The sequence below is a fragment of the Engystomops pustulosus genome, chromosome 7, assembly GCF_040894005.1.
Source record: "Engystomops pustulosus chromosome 7, aEngPut4.maternal, whole genome shotgun sequence".
In the NCBI taxonomy this organism is placed as follows: domain Eukaryota; kingdom Metazoa; phylum Chordata; class Amphibia; order Anura; family Leptodactylidae; genus Engystomops; species Engystomops pustulosus.
The window spans coordinates 29,890,039-29,915,434 of record NC_092417.1 but is presented as its reverse complement, the minus strand read 5'-3'; the positions used below and the strand labels follow the sequence as shown (position 1 = coordinate 29,915,434).

At 47.0% G+C, this 25,396-nt stretch overlaps 1 protein-coding gene across 9 annotated transcripts in view; it reads right to left on the bottom strand.

The window, feature by feature from the left end:
• MTA1 (metastasis associated 1) overlaps window positions 1-25,046 on the bottom strand; it is a 77,807-nt gene extending 52,761 nt beyond the window's left edge. For 7 of the 9 annotated variants that reach the window (XM_072115260.1, XM_072115261.1, XM_072115263.1 and 4 more), the window contains exon 1: window positions 24,477-24,567. In XM_072115260.1, coding sequence (XP_071971361.1) covers window positions 24,477-24,546 — 70 coding nt within the window. In that variant the 5' untranslated portion in view covers window positions 24,547-24,567. Of the gene's footprint in view, window positions 1-24,472; window positions 24,568-24,642 lie in introns of those variants that run through there. The other 2 variants (XM_072115262.1, XM_072115269.1) reach the window with 2 other exon arrangements.
• Window positions 25,047-25,396: the final 350 nt, after the last annotated feature.

The window sequence follows — 25,396 nt, the reverse complement described above, 5'->3', positions numbered from 1 at the left end:
TTCATGGTTACAGACTACAGAACCCCTGTGGGCCACAACCCTGATACCTCTTTCTATCTATCCACTACTATTTGCCAACATACATTCAGTAGGGTAACAACAAAGTAGAGGGGAATACATTTGAGCGATAACAGGAGTATCAGGCTACACAGTGTGTAAATGGTAGTCTGTAACCATGGAGACACAGTTCTAAATAGGCGCTGCAAAAAATGTGGATATTTTAAAGGAAATCTACCACCAGGATGAAGGATTGTAAACCAAGCACACTGACATACTGGAGGATCTGCTTCTTATGCCTTGTTTTTTTTTCAAAAAGGTTTTAAAAATTATGCAAATCAGCCTGAGGGGCTTCAGGTTCCATAGATGTTAATGGAGCGTGGAACCCCTCAGATTCATTTGCATAATTTTAAAGCATTTTTTTAATTAAAAACAAGGGCATAGGAATCTTAAAGAAGAGCAGATCCTGGCAGAGGGGGCACACACCAGTATATCAGTGTGCTTGGTTTACAATCCTTCATCCTGGTGGTAGATTTCCTTTAAATCAGGACAATAGTTGACGAAGGCTGGGAAAATTCTTTCCTAACCCTCACTAGAGCAGTCCCATGAATTGACACATGATTTAGGACACAGGAAATCACACCTCTGCTGCCCGTAATAAAGTGTCACTTTGCTACTGACCGATTATGGTGACAAAGGGACAACAGGTCACACCTTACGCAGCACATGTAAAAGGTAAAAATCAATATGGTTAACACATCCTGACACCGCTTTTACAAAGACAACTAGATTGCAAAAATAAAAAACCTCAAATATCCAAGAGATTGATGCACAATGGGGTCTGCACACCTGACCCACTGGCCTCAGCAGTGATGTGCCTTTTGGGTACAAGTCACGGTGAGGCCTGTGATCTGCTGCAAGACCTAAACAGACACCAGAAATTCACAATAGGCCGTGATCAGGGGCCAAAAACAGAGCCACCCAGAAACAAATTAAAGTTTATTTTGTATTTACAATAATTTTCTTGCTGAATTTTTTTTGTCAAGCACTTTATGCATCTACAGGCAGTCCCCTACTTAAGAACACTCGACTTACATACGACCCCTAGTTACAAACGGACCTCTGGATATTGGTAATTTATTGTACTTTAGTCCTAGGCTACAATAATCAGCTGTAACAGTTATCACAGGTGTCTGTAATGAAGATTTATTATTAATCCTGGTTCTTATGACAATCCAACATTTTTAAAATCCAATTGTCACAGAGACCAAAAAGGTTCTGGCTGGGATTACAATGATAAAAAATACAGTTCTGACTTACATACAAATTCAACTTAAGAACAAACCTACAGACCCTATCTTGTATGTAACCCGGGGACTGCCTGTATAGGAGATACGTACAAGGCTCATGGACACCTTCCTATAAATGACAGCACCCCCCGTTACCTAGTCATTCACCAGCAGCATGAGCAGTGCCTCAAGGTGTTTTCTACCCCTACAATAGAGGCTGCCACCTACTAACAGTATGAAGTCACAGTATCGCTGCCCTTTTATAAACGCTCCTGTAAATGACAGGCGGCTTCTACAAGCGACGGTTACTTACAAAGGCTCACAGCAAGAAACGAGGAAATCGAGAGACGGCCCAAGTAAGAGTATTCACAGCCGCTGCTGTCATATCCATAGATGACACATGTTTGAGCACCACGGGCATTTTTGCAAAGAAATAGGCAGCACAAACTTTCCAGAAACAATGGCTGCCCTGAGCCATCACTTATATAAGTCTATACAGGGTGCAGGTATAGGTCTGGATTACACAATGGCTTTTATATTTCTGATTTTGGTTTAGAAATTGATGGTCTATCCTCAAAAACAGGGCCAGTTCCTATCTGTGTTTAGGCTTCTATTTTACAGTTACCATTTTTTTGGATGAATAAATTAATAGCAAAAGATCCTTTTTTTTCCCCCCTCCCTAAAGGCCATTTTTAGGCTCATTTCCCACTACCGTTCCTGTACTGTAAAAAAAAAGTAAAGAATGGAGGTTTAACCAATCACTTAAAAAATCCATTGACATCAATGTAAATTTTATGTCATCCGTTATGTTCCCGGGTTCTGTTATCCATGCGCTTTTTTTTTTGTACGGAGGCTGCAGTACTTTTCCTCTGTTTGGAAAAAAAATTGCATGGATAACGCGTCCATGACAAAACTGACCGTAACGGATGTCAAAAACAAAAAAACTTTACATTGGAGGTCAATGGGATTTTAAACTGATCTGTAAAGGTTAAATTCAAACTGCCGCTACTTCCGTTAAAAAAAAGGAAGTGAAGAATGGAGGTTTAATGTAAGTAACGGCAGTTTGAATTTAAACCTTAACGGATCAGTTTACAAAAAAAGAAACTGATACATTGCTTTCTGTTATCAGTTTATCATTATTACTGAATAGCCATCCGTTTCTTTATCCCATCAATCTGCTTAAATAACGGGAGGTCTAACAAAAGATGGATGTAAAAACGGATGCCAATGGACACCATTGCAAGTCAATTGAAATCAAAGGGCGGGGCGGACGGATCCTTTATTCATCAATTTTTAATTGTACAAGCAGACGGCCCTTAGATCTGTAGGTATCTGCAAAATCATCAGCATCATAGTTGCAGGTTTTAGTTGTAGCCTGTGGAGGAGATGGTGGTTGGTATCTAGCAGGGGCGACTACCTATGTCCCCGGCCTTCACCACATATTCTGGGCTAGAAGCAACTATCACAGATCTGGCAGATTGAACCCTAAAGATAATCTTATCAGATATCACAACACACATCCATGCACAATCGGGCCGCTCCTATAAGTGAGACGCTTTCCAAGAACTTATTCATAAAAAAGTCAAGGAGATCGGTCTGCACCACCAGCCTTTGTTAGAGGTGTTACCAGAGATCGCGATAACGCCTCTACAAGCGTCTATGACGCATGCAGAGGCTGATTTACTCTCCAAAAAAACCACCAAGCGTATAAATACGCTTGGTGATTTTCTTGTAAAAGCGCTGGCTCTCCGCAGTAGTGATGTGCAGCTGCCGCCTGCTAGTGTGTAAGGAGCAGCGCGGACAGCGAAGCGCACAGAGCAGTCACGTGCACATGGACCCACTACACTGCAGAGAGGTCTCTGCTTCTGCCGGCAGAAGGGAAGATGAAGCCACGCCCCCTGAGCACTCACTGCTGCCGGTCACTGTCTTCTCCAAGCTCATTTCACATATAGGGAGCAGCAGGGGAATCACATTACACTAAAAAGGGGCGGGGCAAGCACAAGCAGGAGGACAGGACATGTGACCTTTACAGGGGTCTCAGCTCCTCCTCCCCTCCTGACCTGTCTCTCTAGCTCTAATATATACAGCTGCACATGCGCACTAGCAGACTTGGCAAAGTCTGAGAAAGGAGGAGAGTGGAGAAGCGTTTGATTCCAAAGGAGTTTGTTGTCATCTGTGGTGGGGGTCCTGTGTCTGCTGTGGGGGTCCTGTGCCTGCTGTGGTGGGGGTCCTGTGTCTGCTGTGGTGGGGGTCCTGTGTCTGCTGTGGTGTTCTCACAGGTTTGTGTGACTGACCTATTCCCAGGGAGTTCAATTGATTAATAGTGATTACCTGAGCCTGACATGGTCACAAGAGCTTACAATCTAAGAGAACAAGGAGGGGACACAGGAGGTGACAGTGCGTGTCCAATGGTCACAAGAGCTTACAATCTATTAGGAGGAGGGGACACAGGAGATGACAGTGCTCGTCCAATGGTCACAAGAGCTTGCAATTTATGAAGAGGAGGAGGACACAGGAGATGACAGTGCTTGTTCAATGGTCACAAGAGCTTACAATCTATGAGGAGGAGGAGGGCACAGGAGGTGACAATGCTTGTTCAATGGTCACAAGAGCTTACAATCTATGAGGAGGAGGGGACACAGGAGGTGACAGTGCTCGTCCAATGGTCACAAGAGCTTACAATCTGAGGAGGAGGTGACACAGGAGGTGACAATGCTTTTACAATGGCCATAAGAGCTTACAATCTATGAGTAGGAAAGGACACAGGAGGTGACAATGCTTGTACAATGATCACAGGAGCTTACAATCTATGAGGAGGATGAGAGGACACAGGACTTGTACAATGATCACAGGAGCTTACAATCTATGAGGAGGAGGTGACACAGGAGGTGACAGTGCTTGTACAATGGCCATAAGAGCTTACAATCTATGAGGAGGAGAGGACACAGGAGATGACAGTGCTTGTACAATGATCCAGGCATTTCAAGTAAGGGATAAAATAAATAAATACACCAAAGACCCCAATGTTTTCACATTGTATTGAAAAAAATCCTCCCTGAACCAAAACACTTGTGCTCAGTAAGTAACAACTTTATCGCAGCCAAACACATCTTGCTAGTTAGTGAACCAAGTGCATTGGTCAGAAGGCTTATGTTTTTGGGAAGGATTATCTAGTAAAAAATTAACCGTGTAAAAAAAAGTGTTATGCCCTCAACCCCCCAAAAATAAATGAAATAAATTTAGAGGCGGCAGCCCCAGCCTGCTCAGTGTGGGGAGGTAGGGGGTTTGGGGCTGGCTATTAACAATTTATACAACTTGGAGTTATATATTTGTATTAACTGAAAATTCCATACTCTTCCTCAGCTAAAAATACTCCTCAAAAATGGTGAGAGGAGTATTATTACCCTTCTGGAAAAATGTTAGTGCGACCTCTGCGTGTTACAATAGGGTAGGTGTGTCTAGTACATTTACAATAATTAATCATCATTAATCCATTCATTTCACCTTTTCATGAGCAAATCGGGACTAATTTAATCTATGGGCAAAACTCATTAAGGAAGGGGCTGCTGGGGATTTGGGGTGGAGGATATCAAACCGTGTCCTGCACTTTCTCCAGACCAAAAACCTATTAAAAACCTATGGTATTAGCAGAGCCAACGTATAGCGGCTCATACCTCTGTACCCCAGAGCCCCAAGGACCGGAGGGCCTCCCATCAAGAAGAGGGAGATGCCTTGCATTAGCAGACAATTAGTTGACTTGAGAACAGTACGAATTGTCGTCAAAAGCTGTAATTGATGCTCAAGTCCACATGAAACAGACATTTTTGCAGGGCTGCACCCAGCGCCGGGGTTGTCTTTTGTTACAATAAATTTTGTTAGAGATTAGGGAATCACCATTGCATGCTTCCACTAACACAATGAATTACCACTGCTGCGTAATCTTTCTAAATTTTCCATAAATTTAACCCTAGATCCAAATATCGGGAACTTTTTGCGAGTAGGGAATTCTCCACAATGCAACTAGCTTCCAGACCCAGTAATTCCACTTCTATTACTCCGACATTGCTGCAATCAAGCGGTTGTATGATAATCGCAATCACATCTGACAAAGCCCCCGCCAATGCTTATGTATGATGTGGCATCAGCGACACAATGGGATGATTGATATTAAAAATTCTAATACGCACAACATACGCGGCGCTGCCTCAGTTCCCCATAAACAATGCAAATTTTCCCAAATGTACCCAAAGCTTTGGATGTTTTGTGCCGCAAACAAGATGCAGGAAAGCGAAGGCGGCTGATTACATCCAGTAAAGTGAATCACATAATCCTATAATAAATTCTGATGTTAAAAAAAAAAAAACCTGAATATCTAATACAAGGGCCTCCGAGTTATTGTAGAGAAGAAGTGGAGGTCAAAACAGATCAGGAGTGTTGGGAACCTACGAGAAAAGCCACAGCAAACAAAAGCAACACTGCAAGGTGGCGGAGGGGAGCAAAGATCTTTTTAGAAGTACTGAAGTTAAATCCTGCGGGACAGGGGGTGTATATAAGGTATATCTGTAGTTTGACCAATAGAAACCAAAATGTCAACTGCTCGGTCACAAGTAGAGATGAGCGGACCCCGACTTTAGATTCTGCAGCTCATCAAGAAACATGTCTAAATTAGGTGGAGCTGCCAAAACCTAAGGTTCAGGTCTACTCATCTCTAGTGACGAGGCTTTCTTATTGTATTATGCCACTTCCCCCCCACAAGTCCACCATGTTTCTCCAAGTATATCCATACGTATTACCAGTACAATCCCACAACAGACTTGTCTATGAGCCGACTCGCTGAGGCACAGAACAGGCCCTATTCCTGCCCAAATTTTATGCTTGGTCAGACTTCATTGCTTTCACCAGCATGTAAGGGGACTCGTTAGGTGCCATAACCAATGGACCGTAGATGAAATACATATACCCAACGTAACGTTCACAGAGTTTCAAGGATTTAAAGAGGACCTGTCACCCATAAATTGGGCACTAGGAGCTTCTTACTAAGCCTCCAGTAACGCTATCTAACACTGCGGTGGAGTACAATGTAAACGCCGGACCGTTCGCCAACCGGTCCGATGTATTCATGAGGGGGCGGGGACGCGTGTCAGTCACCTCCTGCCTATGGAGCGAGTGGGGTGGTCGCCTCGGACCGCCCCTTCGGACCGACTTTGTTAGATAAGAAAACAGAAACGCTTATAGCAAACAATTACACGAATTTGCGCTTTACATGATCATAATTCCCTGAAGAACAAAAGAGAACATTTGCATTTTTTGTTCATTTTACCCTTTTAATATTTTCTTAAAGTTCTATTGAATAATCGAAAAGTAAAACACATCCTACAAAATATACATTAAAGGGAACCATTCACCAGCGACACCTCCTATCCACACAGCACCTTTAAAATATCTTTATACAGGTTTCGTTGATGGCTCTATCCAGAGCCTGGACGTCCTCTACAGAGCTCCTCAGGATAATTTGCATATGTTATAAGCGAATAAATGAAGGAAATGTGGCCAAAGCTATGAGAAAAGAAGATTGGTACAAAGAAGGACGAAATTGGCAGGCAAGTACCATATACACTGGAGTATAAGCCGACCCAAGTATAAGATAAGGTACCTAATTTTACCAGAAAAAAACTGGGAAAACCAATTGACTCGAGAACCCCGTGGTAAGAAAAGAAGACCAGCAGGGCGGCGCCGGAAAGGCGAGTTTTGATTTTTTTTTTTTTACTCAAGTATAAGCCACTTGTGTGTGCCCCAAGATTAACCGGTTCGCGACCGCCCGCCGTGTATTCACGGCGGCGGTCGCGTTCCGATGCATGGAGAGGGCTCGCGGGCTGAGCCCTCTCCACAGCCGGTAAGTCTCTGCTGCATATTGCAGCAAAGGCTTACCGGTAACACCCGCGATCGGTGCCGGCAAAGGTGTTTTCTTGCTGATCGCCGCCGGCAAAGCCGTGACGTCATCGGGGAGTGGCGATCCGTCGCCATGGTAGCTTCGGGTCTCACGAAGACCCGAAGCTACTTCGGGTTAACTATTCATTACAATGTGCTATCAGCACATTGTAATGTATGAGGAGTAAAATCCCCATATACTGCCATACTGTAGTATGGCAGTATATGGTAGGATCGATCAGACAACCTAGGGTTAAAGTACCCTAGGGAGTCTGAAAAAAAGTAAAAAAAAAAAAAAAAAAAAAAGTCAAAACTGGCACTTTTTTGCCATTTAAAAAAATTAAAAATTCTATAAAAAGTGATCAAAAGGTCGCACAGTCCTAAAAATAATATCATTGAAAACATCATCAAAAGTCGCAAAAGATGACACCACCCTCAACTCCATACAACGAAGTATGGAAAAGTTATAAGCACAAGAAGACGGCAAAATAAAAATAAATTTTTTGTTCATTAGGTTTTAATTTTTGTAAATGTATGAAAACATTATAAAACCTATACAAATTTGGTATCCCTGTAACCGTACTGACCCAAAGAATAAATTAGATGCGTCATTTGTGGCGTGAAGTGAAAGCCGTAATAACCAAGCCCACAAGAATACGACACAAATGCGTTTTTTCACCATTTTCACTGCATTTGGAATTTTTTTCCCGCTTCCCAGTACACGGCATGGAATATTCAATGCGATCACTATGAAGTGCAATTTGTTACGCAAAAAACGAGCCGTCACATAGCTTTTTTACGTGTAAAAATAAAAAAGTTATAGATTTTTGAAGGTGGGGAGTGAAAAATGGAAATGAAGAAACGGGAAAGGGCCCGGTCCTTAACCGGTTAAATACAGGATGTAAAATTGTCTCAATTGGCTATTTGAGCACTGAAAACACTGGCTATAATCATTTTCGTACACAAATATTGGCCGAGGAATTTTTTTTTAATATGTATTACTGAAATTTTCATACTCCTCGGCTACTAATACTCCTCTCACCATTTTTGAGGAGTATTATTACCCTTCTGCAAAAATGTTAGTGCGACCTCTGTCCTCACGGCTCACGTAGGAAAAATTATAGCAAAGCTTCAGTTCTCAGAACCTGCAGCCTAAATAATAGAAAGCAACAACTGGGATCTGTCACCCGCTCAGGATACCTGTAGCAATTCTCCGCATGTTGTGAGAACTGAAGTATTGCTGTAGGTTTCTGTCCTGACAAAGATGTCAGAGTTGTTATTTTCTATTATTCATTGCTTTTTTTACGACTGATTGTTACATTTTCAGGACAACCTTAAGACTCATTCTCTGCCTTTGTAGCATTCAGTATTCGGTGGTTTTCCCCATATATTTTGTGGCAGAGCATTTAGTGGTTTCTTCCAAGCGTAGGCAAAAAAGTAAATAAAGCGGAAATTTAATCAAATTGTAAAAACATAAACTCAACATTTTTATTCTTCTGCAAGAAGAGCTTTGCACAGACAATCCTGTGAGCAAAATCCCAGTTCAACTTCCCACGTAAGGACACAGTTCAGATGTGAGAGAAATGCAACAATATAAATACTGCACCTTCTAAAACTAACCATCCACTGCAAGGAAAAATAACTAGAAATACAAAAAAGGGGCAATACTGAAGAGACAGTCTTAGATCCCACAGTCACTATTGTCCAAAGCGTCTAAAGGGTTAAAACAGGGTCAAGGTTATTACCAGATAGGACAACCTGTTCCAGCTCAGAACGTCATCATCCACAACGCCGGCCGGACTCATGCTACACATAGCAAATTGTGGCAGTAAATGTAATATTACATCATGCAGTAAACAAGGAGTACACAACTTTTTTCTTTATCCTCTCAGAAAGTTGTGACTGATGCCACCAAACACTTCAGGCCAGGCTGTGGCTGGCAACACCAACTAGCGACCTCTCACCCCCAGGCCAAACAGTGGTTGATGCCGCCACCCCTCCCCCAGGCCAAACAGTGGCTCATGCCGCCACCCCTCCCCCAGGCCAGACTGTGGCTCATGCCGCCACCCCTCCCCCAGGCCAGACTGTGGCTCATGCCGCCAACCCAACCCCCCCCCCAGGCCAGACTGTGGCTCATGCCCCCCCCCCCCCCCCCCCAGGCCAGACTGTGGCTCATGCCGCCACCCCTCCCCCAGACCAGACTGTGGCTCATGCCGCCACCCCTCCCCCAGACCAGACTGTGGCTCATGCCGCCACCCCTCCCCCAGACCAGACTGTGGCTCATGCCGCCACCCCTCCCCCAGGCCAGACTGTGGCTCATGCCGCCACCCCCCCCCCCCAGGCCAGACTGTGGCTCATGCCGCCACCCCTCCCCCAGACCAGACTGTGGCTCATGCCGCCACCCCTCCCCCAGGCCAGACTGTGGCTCATGCCGCCACCCCTCCCCCAGGCCAGACTGTGGCTCATGCCGCCACCCCTCCCCCAGGCCAGACTGTGGCTCATGCCGCCAACCCAACCCCCCCCCCCAGGCCAGACTGTGGCTCATGCCCCCACCCCCCCAGGCCAGACTGTGGCTCATGCCGCCACCCCTCCCCCAGACCAGACTGTGGCTCATGCCGCCACCCCTCCCCCAGACCAGACTGTGGCTCATGCCGCCACCCCTCCCCCAGACCAGACTGTGGCTCATGCCGCCACCCCTCCCCCAGGCCAGACTGTGGCTCATGCCGCCACCCCCCCCCCCAGGCCAGACTGTGGCTCATGCCGCCACCCCTCCCCCAGACCAGACTGTGGCTCATGCCGCCACCCCTCCCCCAGGCCAGACTGTGGCTCATGCCGCCACCCCTCCCCCAGGCCAGACTGTGGCTCATGCCGCCACCCCTCCCCCAGGCCAGACTGTGGCTCATGCCGCCACCCCTCCCCCAGACCAGATGGCTGCAGTGTTAAAAGAGCTTTTTTTTTAAAAAAAAAGTTTTTAGTCAAAAATTGTGTGTGTGGGAGGGTAATGCTTTAATTTTTTTTACTTTTTTTCATTTAATTTGTGCGTTTGTAATTTTTTTTATGCGTTTTTAGGGACTGTTCTTTATACGGATCACATGTAACAGTGATCTTATGGTAACAACCCATAGGATCACCGTTATGAATGATCTGTATAGTGATGTAATGGGATCCCTCTGCATGCACAGCACTCAGTATGATCGCTGTGTTCAGGGGCTGCTGTTAAAGGGGGCTGTCCGTTTGACACTAAGCACACACCGTACACTCCGCGCGCGCACTACACATACACTATACATAGAATGCAGTGAGCACAGTGTGGGCGGTACTATCTGGCCGGGGCTCGCACTGCTTTCAGGTTCCTGACAGGATCACATCGACTTTGGCCGCTGCTGCCCTGGCACATAGGCCTGAAGCAGAGAGAGCTGGTACATAACAAGAAGCAGCAACCTACAAGTCTCCCCTGGTGCTCAGATCGCTCCCACGGATAACTGCATCAAGTGTCCTGCTGAGCAGACCATGCACTTTTTTTTTTGGGGGGGGGGGGGGGGGGTAATTGCCCCTCTTCATGCGTCTATGAAACGTGGCGAGGCGTTAATGCGACCTCTGCCCTTAACTGACGTTAACATGCCTATTTTGCGTCAAGTCATTGCTAGCTCTGCTAAGCAAGATAAAAAGTAAAAATAAAAAAATTAACACCACATCAATTCAGCATCACTCCAGTGCTGCATCTGGATGATTTAGGGTACATTCACACTACCATTGTGGGGGCATATATACATCTCTATAGACGCAATAGGCTCCCAGTAGTGGTACAGTGCCACAACATGTTTGGCACTGTACCGCATCGTACACAGGGAACAGATAGATGCTCTCCAGCGCACATATACTCTCCAATGCAGCATCCGTTTGCTGGACCTACTACAGCTGGTGGAGCACCTGCGCGGCACCGTACCGCTCCATAGCCCGGGAAAAGATAGGACATGTCCTATCTTTTCCAGTATTATGGCGCCGTGACCCATATGTTCCTATGGAGAGGGGCGGGGGTGAGCTGCGCTCACCTCCTCCTCTCCCCGCGCGCTGCAGTGTGCATGTAGCCTTGCACGTAGCATATGCCCCTTTACACCTTCCTGCATGATTTGAAGAATACAAATAAGCACCGCAACATCACGACAACCTGCAAAGCAAATAAAAAGTAATCGTAACCTTCATATTCTATTCCATTAAGGAAAAAACTTCACCATCCCACTTTACCTGCCCCTTCTTTTTCTTGCGGGGAGCAATGTATCCGAAAGCCTGGTCTCTGCACAACAGATAGATAAGAGGTGGAGGCTAAAGTTTTAACTCCTGTGTCTATAAAGATGTAGAGTGGTTGTCTGGGAAAAACATTTAAAAGTAACCCTCCAGTCACAGCCGAGACATTGAATTACATCTTGTGCAGGACCTGGATGGAGGAGCAGGACTAGATCAAGTTCTAGAAATGCAACGAAAATTAGTTCTACTCCTCCTTTCAGGTCCTGCACCAGACATTGTTCAACCACGTAGTTTTGACTGGAGTGTTCCTATAACCAAGAATGTGATTTTTAGCTGGTGACAGAATAGCCTCTGCTATGCAGATTTTAAAAATGCCTTTGTCAGCATCCCAAATAACTTCAGTAGTTTACTGTACATAAATTTACTTCACATTACCTGGCTCCCTGCCAGTAGCGTATGGGGATACCCAGAGGAGGGGCAGCTGCAGCCTGTGTCAGTCTCCTCCAAACTCATACAGCTCCCTCCCCAGTCATATGCATGGAGTAGACAGGGGAAGGAGGGGGACGGTGTGGAGTACTGGAAAAATGCATGAGGAAACACAGGCACACACAGGCTGCAGCTGCCCTTCACCAGGGACTCTACACTGACATCTGACAAGGAGCCGGAAATGTGAATTCAACCATTATAAAATATTGAATTCTGTTTTTTTTCTGCATTTTTTTTTAAAATCAACATGGTACATGCTATTGGAAGTTGTCAGCAACTAAAAATGACATTCCTTATGACAGGTTCCCTTTAATGGGCCCCAGGTGTTGTAAAAATAAAACAAGCAATATCGAACTCTCTCAGGAGCTCAGGTCTAGTGTGGCGCCACCTGGTACTGCTGGTATACGGAGTTACATCAGGTAAACAGTGTGGTCCCACTACAGCCAGCAGCCTGTATTAGGCTGTAGTGAGATCACTGGGTTGGCTCAACACTGAACTGGACAAAGGCAAGCATATATTCATAAATTGATATCATGATTACAGTATGGCGCTGCTGTTCTGCAGAGAAGCAGGAAGTCCTTGTATTATATTTTACTATGATGCCGGTAGTTCTCCCTTGTTTCATCCGTGAAATCTGACCACTACATAGTCAGGATACAATAATTGAAAACTTTTATCCGAATCAGCCCTAATATAGCCCTCAGCGCACACATGTGACTTGACTGAGCTGCAGGCTGCCTCCATCTTTGTGCTCCTGTACAACTTGTTTCTCCCCCACTGATGTCAGGCTGACCAGGCTGTGACCTCTGAGAAGGAGCAGGGGGTGGAACTGTACAGGAGCACAAAGGTGGGGGCTAAGATCTGAGGAGTGAGTAACAGACAAGGCACATGTTGTTTTTTGAAATGCATCCAATCCAAAGTCCAGCCCTTGTGACTACCCCAGGATTTTGTCAGGATGCAAGAGTAAGTTATAACACACAATTATATTGTAATGCAAATGCTTAGAAAAGGCAGAGAGGCATATGTGCACTGCAGCTGTAATAAGCTTCTGCCACCTGTCTTAAGTGAAAATGAGGTCTCTGGTGACAGGTTCCCTTTAGGCCACTGTATTATTCTGCATATTTTCATCAGAAAAAATCTGCACCTAATCTGCAGTGTGTGCAGTTATCCCAAGAATAACCTCACACATTAGACAGACAGTGCGACTGCTTCTGCTAATGAGCGTCTGGTACGTATAGCCACCTAGAGAAATTTTGTATAAAAAAAAACATACAAATCAAGCTAAACACCCAACTTACACAGACGACCCCTAGTTACAAACAGACCTCTGGATAATGGCAATTCACTGTACTTTAGACCTTAGGCTACAATAATCAGCTGTAATGAAGCTTTATTGTTAATCCTGGTTCTTATGACATTTTTAAAATCCAATTGTCACTGATAACCCAAAAAATTTTTTGGCCGGGGTTGCAATTATAAAATATACAGTTCCGACTTACATACAAATTCAACTTAAGAACAAACCTAAAGATCCTATATTGTACCTAACCCAGGGACTGCCGGTATTAGAATAGACCCGGACAACCTGTACGGGATACAATCCATTCATTTACAAGCAGTAAAGATCATTTGTATACAAAAGTTAGGCATCAACAGTCTGCTGGACAAAACACTCGTAATAAAAACCTTAAAGGACATCTACCACCAGTATCTGGTGGTACAGTGTCCTAAGCAGGCTGCTTGTTATGTCTAGAGTGTGGGGGAACTGTGTTTTACATATATTGTATTTAATATATTTATGGCCCCTACTGCAAGCCTCCTCCTGCCACCGGCCAGGTAACTAGGAGAGAGCACATGCCACACTCTCTCCACGCCACGGCTCTGACATCACCAGCCAGATCAGAGATCCACCGGCCAGTGGCAGGAGGAGGTCTACAGCGGGAAACATGCACATATTAAAGTCATCGGAAACCGAAAGGCACTTGGGCGACGTCTGCTAAGCGCCTCCGGTATTTTCATAAAGTTATTATTTCGCCAATAAAAACGTAAATATGTAAAACAGAGTCCACCCCCATCCCAAAGACATAACTAGCAGCCTATTTAGGACGCTCTACCACCAGTAATCTGAACAAGACCTAATAAGAATTAAAGGACAAGTTTTTAAGAGTAGAACCTTCCAGCTTCTCTTATCAGGGTTTCCATAGCTGGATCACCGCTAGAATCACAATTGCATTAGGTACATGTTTTAAGAATTTTAACCTGTTCCACCAAAAAAAAAAAAAAATTACAACTTTTTGGAAAGCTTCACACTAGAGATGAGCGAGCACTAAAATGCTCGGGTGCTCGTTATTCGAGACGAACTTTTCCAGATGCTCGAGTGCTCGTCTCGAATAACGAGCCCCATTGAAGTCAATGGGAGACCCGAGCATTTTTTTAATAAAACTGAACAGTAAAAGAACAGTGCAAAAAAAAAAATTCCAGATGTTTGCAGATGTTTTACTTAAGAACACATTGAAATAACACTATTCTTCACTTTCCAGGTGTTCGCGCATGTCTCCCGCTAAGTTAGGAGATGTGCACGAACATCTGGAATGTGAAGAATAGTGTTCTTTCAATGTGTTCTGCACTTAAATGGTCCTGTATTCACTGTTTTTAATGTTTTAATTCTATTCTTCACATTGCAGGTGTGCGCGCGTGTCTCCCGATAGGTTCGGAGATACGCGCGCACAGCTGCAAAGTGAAGAATAGTATTAAAACATTAAAAACAGTGAATACAGGACCATTTAAGTGCAGAACACATTGAAAGAACACTATTCTTCACATTCCAGATGTTCCGAACATCTCCTAAATTAGCGGGAGACACGCGCGAACACCTGGAAAGTGAAGAATAGTGTTATTTCAATGTGTTCTTACAAGTAAAACATATGGAAACATGTGTAATATTTTTTTTTTACAATAAAAATACTTTTATTCAATTTATTTTATTAATTTACTGCTCGATCTCGAGCCGGCGAGATACTCGTCCGAGTAACGAGCCGGTCCGAGTATGCTAATACTCGACCGAGCAGTATACTCGGACGAGTATACTCGCTCATCTCTACTTCACACACAAATTTGTTTTAGAAAGTACCATGACTGAAAAGTAGTTATGAGTAGTTCATAACTAAGGACCTGAGCTTTTCTGTAGATTTCTCTTTTAAAGTAGAAAGTAGCATAAAATAAGAATGAAAGGTGAACGGTAGTTCTTCCGTTTCCCATAGACTTCGATGGACCTTCCATTAGAGCGTGAAAAAACATGTCCTATTTTTTCCCCATTAATAATGGAACCTGCTGAACACAGGTGTGAACTCAGTGTAACTTACAAGGAATCTATAGACATGTCTCATTATCTATGTGGTTAATCCAGGATACTTTTTCAAGGGAAAGTTTGAAAGATGCAAGTAATATGACACAAATAGTCTCTTACTAAAAGTTGCCCTGTAATTTCAAGGAAGCAGCACTGAAAGTACCTTGTAGTAAACACAGACGACACAGTGCAGTTGATAGCAAAAGGGGTCAGTGAGAGGGATAAGCAGAAGCTGCACCTTAGGCCTCATGCACACTACCCCTCTCCATAGGAGCCTTGCAGGCACCAATGCAGCACAGGATAGGAACGTACTCAACTTTGCAGCACAGACGCCTGGCCTAGTGAGGTAAGACATGGTTTGCTCACTGCACCATGAATGGGTGACATAAACCGTGGCCTGACCTGGTGCGGCTAGATCACGGCCACAATTAGGAACTCATGCATGGGCCTTCTAGACTTACACATAAGCCCTACCCCATGCATTCCTTCTTCAGCACCAGGTACTGACTTCAGAACTCACATTTTATCCATGCACAAATGAATTTCCCCACCAGGGGATCAATTAAGTTGTATTGTATTCATTTCACCTATTAACCATTGTGGTTTCCAGCCTAGACACAGTTAACTTTTGCTGTAACGCCCTACTAATTGTTCTTCAACTTACTAAACTCTCTCCTCTACAATCTTTTCTTAATGCAGCAGCCAGGGTCGTCTTTCAGACCAAACGCTACACGGATGCCTCCAGTCTGTGTCAATCACTGCACTGATTACACATCTCCTTCCGAACACGGTTTAAATTAATAACCCTCATCCACAAAGCTCTACAGAATGTTGCACCTCCCTACCTCTCTTCTCTTATCTCCGTATATCGCCCAACCCGTGCTCTTCGATCTACTAGTGATCTTAGATTATTCTCTTCCTTAATACGAGCTTCCCACTCATGTCTCCAGGACTTCTCCAAAGCTGCACCAATTCTCTGGAATGCTCTACCCCGGTCTAGGAGACCAAAACCTAGACCTATTTAGGCAGGCCTAACACACTCGCTAACTTTTACAACTTTAACTCTTAATTAACTAATTCTGGGTAATACCCATGTCTGTTATCCAGAAAATGCTTTACTGCAATCCCACTAACTTTGGACTTGGTATATAAGATGGCGTCTAATGAGTGGTCCAAGCAGCAGCATTTTAAGCTGTTACATTATTTTTATTCCATTCCCTTATAAATAATGGCTGGGTCATTATACAATCTCTTATACCGAATGTCACCCCCTCATCCTCATAGACAGACCACTGTAAGCTCTTGTGTCACCCCCTCATCCTCATAGACAGACCACTGTAAGCTCTTGTGTCACCCCCTCATCCTCAAATTGTAAGCTCTTGCGACCAGGGCCCTGACTCTTATTGTGCCATATGACTGTTATTACTCTGTAAGGTCTTATTTTATTTGTATATGTTCCCTAGAATCTGTAAAGCTCTACAAGTTTGTAAAGCCTGTTGCCCATGAAAAAGTTTGGTCCAACAATTTCATTTCATGCGTTCGCAGAACTTACCACAAAAGGCTGAAAAAAATATATTCAAGTATGGCCCAAAAAAAAAAAAAAAAAACACACGAGGTTTAAGGTATTAATTAAAAATTCTTTATTTTAGGTCATCCATTATGTTCAGTTAGGCAGGCATTCTCTATCCATTGGATTAGAGCCACTATTCTTATAAAAATAAAGACTTTTATTGACGTCCTCTCTTCCAGTCATGGAGGCGGGCAGCTGCAGTCAAGCTGCCCCGCCTCCTAACCAACACTGCTTAAAGGGCACCTACCACCACAAATCTACCTATAAAGGTAGATCGGGTGGTAGGTGCATCAATGGGACGTGAGGATAGCCCTTTTAAGGGCTAATCCTCACGTCCCCTCACTTTTTTGGCAACTTTTATTCCACATATATTTAAATGTACTTATGCGGCTACCGGGGCGTGGAGTAGCCGCATATGAGATTACATGAGGCGGCTACTCCACGCCCCGGTACCCACTTTACCCCTCCTACTCACCCATCTTCGGCGCGCAGCTCCGCGTAGCTGCGCGCCCTCGTCCAGCGACCCTGCCGTCTGCGCATGCGCAGAAGAGCAGGCCCGCGCCTGTTTCGGAGCAGTGACCGCGCAGGCGCGGGCCTGCTCTTCTGCGCATGCGCAGACGGCAGGGTCAACGGACGAGGGCGTGCAGCTACGCGGAGCTGCGCGCCGAAGATGGGTGAGTAGGAGGGGTAAAGTGGGTACCGGGGCGTGGAGTAGCCGCCTCATGTAATCTCATATGCGGCTACTCCACGCCCCGGTAGCCGCATAAGTAAATTTAAATATATGTGGAATAAAAGTTACCAAAAAAGTGAGGGGACGTGAGGATTAGCCCTTAAAAGGGCTATCCTCACGTCCCATTGATGCACCTACCACCCAATCTACCTTTATAGGTAGATTTGTGGTGGTAGGTTTCCTTTAACCTGCAGAAGAGAATTCCTGAGAGAGGAGGAAGGTTGATTTCTCCTCATTCAGCCAGCATCACCCTGTCCTTCCTGACATAGTGGATAAGTGTATAGCAGAGCCGAGTCACACAAAGCCTCGCTCACCTCATCACCACTCCCTCTGGAATTCTCTTCAGCCGGGTCAGCAACTGTATAATGCAGATTGTTGCCATCATGACTGGAACAGAAACATCAATAGAACTCTTTAAGATAAAAAAAACTGCCTCTAATCTCATGGATAGAAGCACCAGTAAAACATGTATAAATAAAGTTAAAAAAAAAAGGTACAGTTTATGGGGTTTCTGGTCTGACACAACTGCTGGCTGGGAAAGAAGTGTTGGGGTTATGGGACAAGCTGTGACCAAATCAGGGGCTTCATGTAAAATCGGTGGTCATCTCATCGCAACAACGGAACCGAAGTCAATTACTCTATATACTCGCGTAGAAGCAGAGTTTTTCAGCAGAAAAAAATGGGCTGAAAAACCTCAGCTCAGCTTTTACACGAGTCAAAATAAAAAAAGAAACTTGCATAAACTTCCGGCACCCCCGATGCTCGGCGCGGCTGTCTTCTGCACGATGCTCCCATCACCGCGGCACCTCTTTCTTCTGTAACAGCCGGCAGAGTGCATGGCCGCGTCTTTGCCGGCTGTTACAGCAGACAGAAGAAAGTTGAGGATCCACGGTGACGGGAGAATTGTGGGGAATACAGAAGAGGAGCCTCGCCGAGCATAGGGGGCTCCAGAAGGGGAGTATGTAAGTTTATATTTTTTATCTGCTGGGCAAACTGGGGGCTTGCCGGCTATATACTGGGAGGCTGTGACCAATGCATTTCCCATCCTCGGCCTATACTCAAGTCAATGTGTTTTTCACAGTTTTTGAAGGTAAAATTAGGGGCCTCGGCTTATACTCTGGTATATAAGGTATGTATTCAATTAAAAAAAAACAAAAAAAAAAAAAACACACCAACCAAGGCCGATTTCATAGACAGCTTTTAAGCTTTTAAGACTTGCACACGGGTTGTGGGCCGTGCCACAAATTTGAACAAACCACTAATCACAAGGCTGGAATGAAACTCCAAGCTACCCCCAGCAGGGGTAAACCTATTAGGCCCCAGTACACAACAATCCCATGGCCTAATCGCATGAAATGGCATTGTAAAGATGTACAATTGTCGGAAAGCCCATCCAGCACACCCATGGGTGACCCTTGTGCACACTGGGCATAACAGTATTTTGCATGTCAAGAGCACCCACAATGCACCTTGTGCTGGTGTGAACAATGCTGAACATTCGCTAAGATATACACAACATGGTCACCCATAACTGTGCACTTTAAGCACCTATACAGAAATGCACCCAGCCTGGGTGGTGGTCACATGGGTAAACAACGTCCAATGTTTACCTAGTCCACAATAGTTAGAGGAGGCTTTAACGGATGTCTAACGGATTCGGGTTTTTGGTAATTTAAACACAAAAAACACACCCGAAAAAATTGCAAAAAAAAAAAAAAAAAACACACAAAAAAACTGACAGACAAAACCTCCGGCACAGACGTGATTTGACCCTTATGCAAGTTTCTGGCCAATAATCCCTGTCATCAGAAAACATTTTTTTTACACATCTTTCCGGGTGATTTACCTCATAAGATACTTATATTACCATTTTTTTTTGTACGTAAAATATATAAACCGTATACAGGCAGTCCCCAGGTTACATACAAGATAAGTTCTGTAGGTTTGTTCTTAAGTTGAATTTGTATGCAAGTCAGAAGTGTATATTTTTATATTATAATATTTATATTTTATAATTGTAACCCCAGACAGAATTTTTTGGTCTCTGTGACAATTGGATTTTAAAAATGTTGGATTGTCATAAAAACCAGTATTAATAATAAAGCTTCATTACAGACACCTGTGATAACTGTTACAGCTGATTATTGTAGCCTAAGACTAAAGTACAGTAATTACCAACATCCAGAGGTCCGTTTGTAACTAGGGGTCGTATGTAAGTCAGGTGTTCTTAAGTAGGGGACCGCCTGTATACTCGAGTATAAGCCGAGCCCCCTAATTTTACCAGCAAAACTGAGAAAAACGATTGACTCGAGTATAAGCTGAGGGTGGGAAATGCATTGGTCACAACCCCCACCCCCAGTATATAGCCCGCCCGCCCCCAGCAGCATACAGCCAGCCAGCCAGCCGGCCCGCCCGCCCCCAGCAGCATACAGCCAGCCAGCCCGCCCCCAGCAGCATACAGCCAGCCGGCCCGAACGCCCCCAGCAGCATACAGCCAGCCCGCCCCCAGCAGCATACAGCCAGCCCGCCCCCAGCAGCATACAGCCCGTCCGCCCCCAGCAGCATACAGCCCGTCCGCCCCCAGCAGCATAGAGCCAGCCAGCCCGCCCCCAGCAGCATAGAGCCAGCCAGCCCGCCCCCAGCAGCATAGAGCCAGCCAGCCGGCCCGCCCGCCCCCAGCAGCATACAGCCAGCCAGCCCGCCCCCAGCAGCATACAGCCCGTCCGCCCCCAGCAGCATAGAGCCAGCCAGCCCGCCCCCAGCAGCATAGAGCCAGCCAGCCCGCCCCCAGCAGCATACAGCCAGCCAGCCCGCCCCCAGCAGCATACAGCCAGCCAGCCCGCCGGCCCCCAGCAGCATACAGCCAGCCAGCCCGCCCCCAGCAGCATACAGCCCGCCCACCCCCAGCAGCATACAGCTAGCCAGCCGGCCCGCCCGCCCCCAGCAGCATACAGACAGCCCGCCCGCCCCCAGCAGCATACAGACAGCCCGCCCGCCCCCAGCAGCATACAGACAGCCCGCCCGCCCCCAGCAGCATACAGCCAGCCCGCCCCCAGCAGCATACAGCCAGCAAGCCCGCCCCCAGCAGCATACAGCCAGCAAGCCCGCCCCCAGCAGCATACAGCCAGCAAGCCCGCCCCCAGCCGCATACAGCCAGCAAGCCCGCCCCCAGCCGCATACAGCCAGCCAGCCCCCAGCAGCATACAGCCAGCCCGCCCCCAGCAGCATACAGCCAGCCCGCCCCCAGCAGCATACAGCCAGCCCGCCCGCCCCCAGCAGCATACAGCCAGCCCGCCCGCCCCCAGCAGCATACAGCCAGCCCGCCCCCAGCAGCATACAGCCAGCCCGCCCGCCCCCAGCAGCATACAGCCAACCAGCCCGCCCCCAGCAGCATACAGCCAACCAGCCCGCCTGCCCCCAGCAGCATACAGCCAGCCAGCTCGCCCGCCCCCAGCAGCATACAGCCAGCCAGCCCGCCCCCAGCAGCATACAGCTAGCCAGCCGGCCGGCCCGCCCCCAGCAACATACAGCCAGCCAGCCCGAACGCCCGGACGCCCGCCCCGCCCAGGAGCATACAGCCAGCCCGCCCGCCCCCAGCAGCATACAGCCAGCCAGTCCGCCCGCCCGCCACCAGCAGCATAGAGCCAGCCAGCCCGAACGCCCGCCCGCAGCAGCATACAGCCAGCCAGCCCGCCCGCCCCCAGCAGCATACAGCCAGCCAGCCCGCCCGCCCCCAGCAGCATACAGCCAGCCAGCCCGCCCGCCCCCAGCAGCATACAGCCAGCCAGCCCGCCCGCCCCCAGCAGCATACAGCCAGCCAGCCCGCCCGCCCCCAGCAGCATACAGCCAGCCAGCCCGCCCGCCCCCAGCAGCATACAGCCAGCCAGCCCGCCCGCCCCCAGCAGCATACAGCCAGCCAGCCCCCAGCAGCATACAGCCAGCCAGCCCCCAGCAGCATACAGCCAGCCAGCCCGCCCGCCCCCAGCAGCATACAGCCAGCCAGCCCGCCCGCCCCCAGCAGCATACAGCCAGCCAGCCCGCCCGCCCCCAGCAGCATACAGCCAGCCAGCCCGCCCCCAGCAGCATACAGCCAGCCAGCCCCCAGCAGCATACAGCCAGCCAGCCCGCCCGCCCCCAGCAGCATACAGCCAGCCAGCCAGCCCGCCCGCCCCCAGCAGCATACAGCCAGCCAGCCAGCCCGCCCGCCCCCAGCAGCATACAGCCAGCCAGCCCGCCCGCCCCCACGTAGCATGCAGCCCGCCCGCCCCCACGTAGCATGCAGCCCGCCCGCCCCCACGTAGCATGCAGCCCGCCCGCCCCCACGTAGCATGCAGCCAGCCCGCCCCCACGTAGCATGCAGCCAGCCCGCCCCCACGTAGTATAGGGCCTGCTCCTAGTAGTATACAGCCTGCCCCCACACCCCCCCCTCCCCAGCACTCCCCAGCACTAGACTTAAACTTATATACTCACCCTCTGATGTCGGCGCATCCCGTCTTCTTTCTTCTGTGATGGACGCGGCCATGTTTTCTTCCAGCAGGCACATACAGTACTATGAAGCAGTCGCTGCTGACATCATAGTATGCGCTGGCCAGGAAGAAAATATGGCTGCGTTTATGACAGAAGAAAGAAGATGGGACGCGCCGACATCGGGTGGGTTATTTTTTTTAAGTGGGTTTTCTAATAGACTCGTGTATAAGCCGAGGGGACATTTTTCTGTACATTTTTTGTGCCGAAAAACTCGGCTTATACACGAGTATATACAGAATTACATGACAGTTTTAGTGCTCACGACACCAGTCAATGATATCAAAGTATATACTTCAAGGTATTAGCCAAATTACCACAACAAAAAAAGTGCCACGTCTATAAGAAGTTTTTGAAGAAACCTTCAACGCACAAGTAATTCGAGGCCTATACGCACTGATCATGTTGAATGGCTATAAACAGTGCAAATTTTTATACATCTTTGCGCGTTTTACGCTAGTTTTGTGTATTTCCAACCCCCCCCCCCAACATATAAAATGGAAATGTTAGTGCAAACGATATGACGAGTCAATGATAGGTGCGCAAAGTACATACACATCTACATTTCTGTCAAGGCAACGGCCATTTTACAACATAACGCTACATTCACACGGCGGGCATACATTGGCGCCGGGGAGAAGAGCAGGGGATTAGCGCCGCTCACCCCCACCCCTCTCCATAGGAATATACAGTGCACGGCGCCGTATTACGTAGAAAGATAGGACACGTCTTATCTTTTTACGGGCTACGGAGCGGTGCCGCTCCGTACCGCTCCCGTATGGCGCCATGACCACATAGAAGTGTATGGGGGGAGTATACACGTCAGCAGTATATACGTCCCCCAAACGTTTGTGTTAACGTAGCCTAGAACGGTATTTTTTCTGTCAGTTTTGACCAAACCTCCAACGCTGAGGTGATCTGAGCCCCGGTGTGTACGGCTGGTGGAGGACGCGTTTCAGCAGCGAAATATTCAAACTTTACAATCAATTTTGCCACATAAAATACTTGTGTGCTAAAAGTGACGTGTCCATCTTTGTTTACCAAAAAAACACGACGGGTAACCATACATACAATCAGTTCCATCAAGGCAATGGCCATTTTACCACAAAGGCGGCCATTTTTTCTGTCAGTTTTGACAAAACCTCCAATGCTGAGGTGAACCCCCCTTAAGCGGCAGACATTTTTTCGTCTATTTTACCTCATAAACTGTTTTGTATTATTATATTTTGATGGACACGTCACTTTTTAGTGAGCAAGACACGACGGGTCAATGATAGGCGGTGCGAATACGTGCAAGCATTTCTGTCAAGGCAATGGCTACTTTACATTTAAAAAAAAGCTACCGTAGTTTTTTTCTGTCAGTTTTGATATGAACACTACTGGCGGAGGGCCCCTTTTATTTGACATCTATTTTTCCCTCATAAAACACTTTATTACGTATTTTGGTACATTAGAAAAGACGCATCACTTTTAGTCACAAGACCCGACGGGTCAACGATACGTGGTACAAATACGTGCAAGCCGTTCTGTCAAGGCAGAGGCCGTTTAGCGTCAATAAAAAGCGTTAGTTTTTCAAAACCGTCAACGCAGAAGTAATAGGTGCGCCGTTTGTACCGATATTGGAGAACCCCTATAAACAGCGCACATTTTCACGTCTATTTCACAGCATAACCTATTTCCGAACATAAAACAATTTTAGTTGTCTCTTTTAGCTCATGCATGGCAGCAAGTCATTGACAGACGCGCAAATGATAAAAACACGTATTTTACGTTAATTTCTCCCGGGTCGCTATTTACACCGCGTGACTATTACACTGTTGCTCGCTTCGAGACCATTTGCGCCAACAACAAAAAAACTTGCTCCCTGCTGACATTTTGCAGCCCCAAAACATCTGCAAGCAATTTGTATGAGCAGAGCCCAGTACACACACAGCAGCAGCACGTCTGCCCCGTCCTATGCCGCCTCTTCCTGCCTCCTGTGGTGGCGTTCAGGCTCTTTTGTGTCACATTAGCCCCCTCCCTCGCCATGTTGACTGCAGCTTTTTTTTTTTTTTTTTTTACCTTTCGCACCCCCCCATGCCCACCTCGCGCCTAGGAACAAAAAAAAAAAAACGCACGAAAACATGCGGTTTTTTTTTACTAAACGTAACTGTCAGACGTGAGAAGGGGGTTGCGCGCAGACGGCGGGGAAGGCAACCGGGAGCCGCCTGCCCAAACAACCTGCCACAAAGAGCGACTAAAATCGCTACAGTGCGCCAAAACATGTCGGCCCTGGGCCTCAATCAGGCCCATAAAAATATATACATAAACAAAAAGAGGTTCTGCAGCAGCAGCCGCGGCGCCTGTACAGTACACACCAACCCCTAATTACTTCCAGCAGGGGCAGCAGAGGCGAGTGCGGGAATCCTAGCACCCAGAAATAGCGCGCCATCCCCCGGCAGCCGCCGGCACACGCAGGCCCGCCTCGCGCACTGTTCACACCGTGCATCCCCACCACCACAACCAGCAGCAGCATAACGCCTCTTACCTCCAACCCTGTACATGTTTGCAGCCATATCTTGCAGGCAGGGAGGGAGAAGGACTCCCCCCCACCACCCTGGACGACTTTATAATCCAAGTCCAAGCTTTGTGCGTTTTTTTTGTTTTTAGCTCCCAATCGGCCCCCTCCAAAAAAAAAATAAAAAATAATTTAAAAAAAAACTGCGTCTTTTTTTTTTCCTCCAGGTGGGATCACAAGCTTCTTTTTTTGGGGGGTAAAATGGTGGATCGATCAGCCGAGAAGGAGGAGGAGGGGAAAAGGATGCATTTAAAGGGGCAGTGCCTTGCCTCCTGATGGCAATGTGCTTGAAGGAAGAAGAGAGGAGAAGAAACAGCAATAGCAACACAGTCCTGGGCGAGGAGGAGGAGGAGGAGGAGAGGGAGGAGGAGGCCGGGGAGGAAGCAGTCATTCACTACAAGTCCCTCTGCCCTCCCACCATCACAATGCTTCCTCCACTGCCCCTGTCCCCTCACACGTTTTATCACCTCTGCTTCACACAGGAAGGATTTTCTGTGTGAAACTTGAGGAAAAAATGTCACACAATCATAAAATAAATGACCAAATATAAGTCATTAAGCTGCCCGACATAAAAACATCCATCTTTTCAGTCACAAAAGTCACACAAAACGCGTCTACAACGTACAAAGATGTTCTATATAGTAGTATTTATGTAAAAAAATATAGTGTCAGGTGCATACGGAGAAGGTTTACCGTCAAATATTTTGAAGATTTGTCAAAGCGT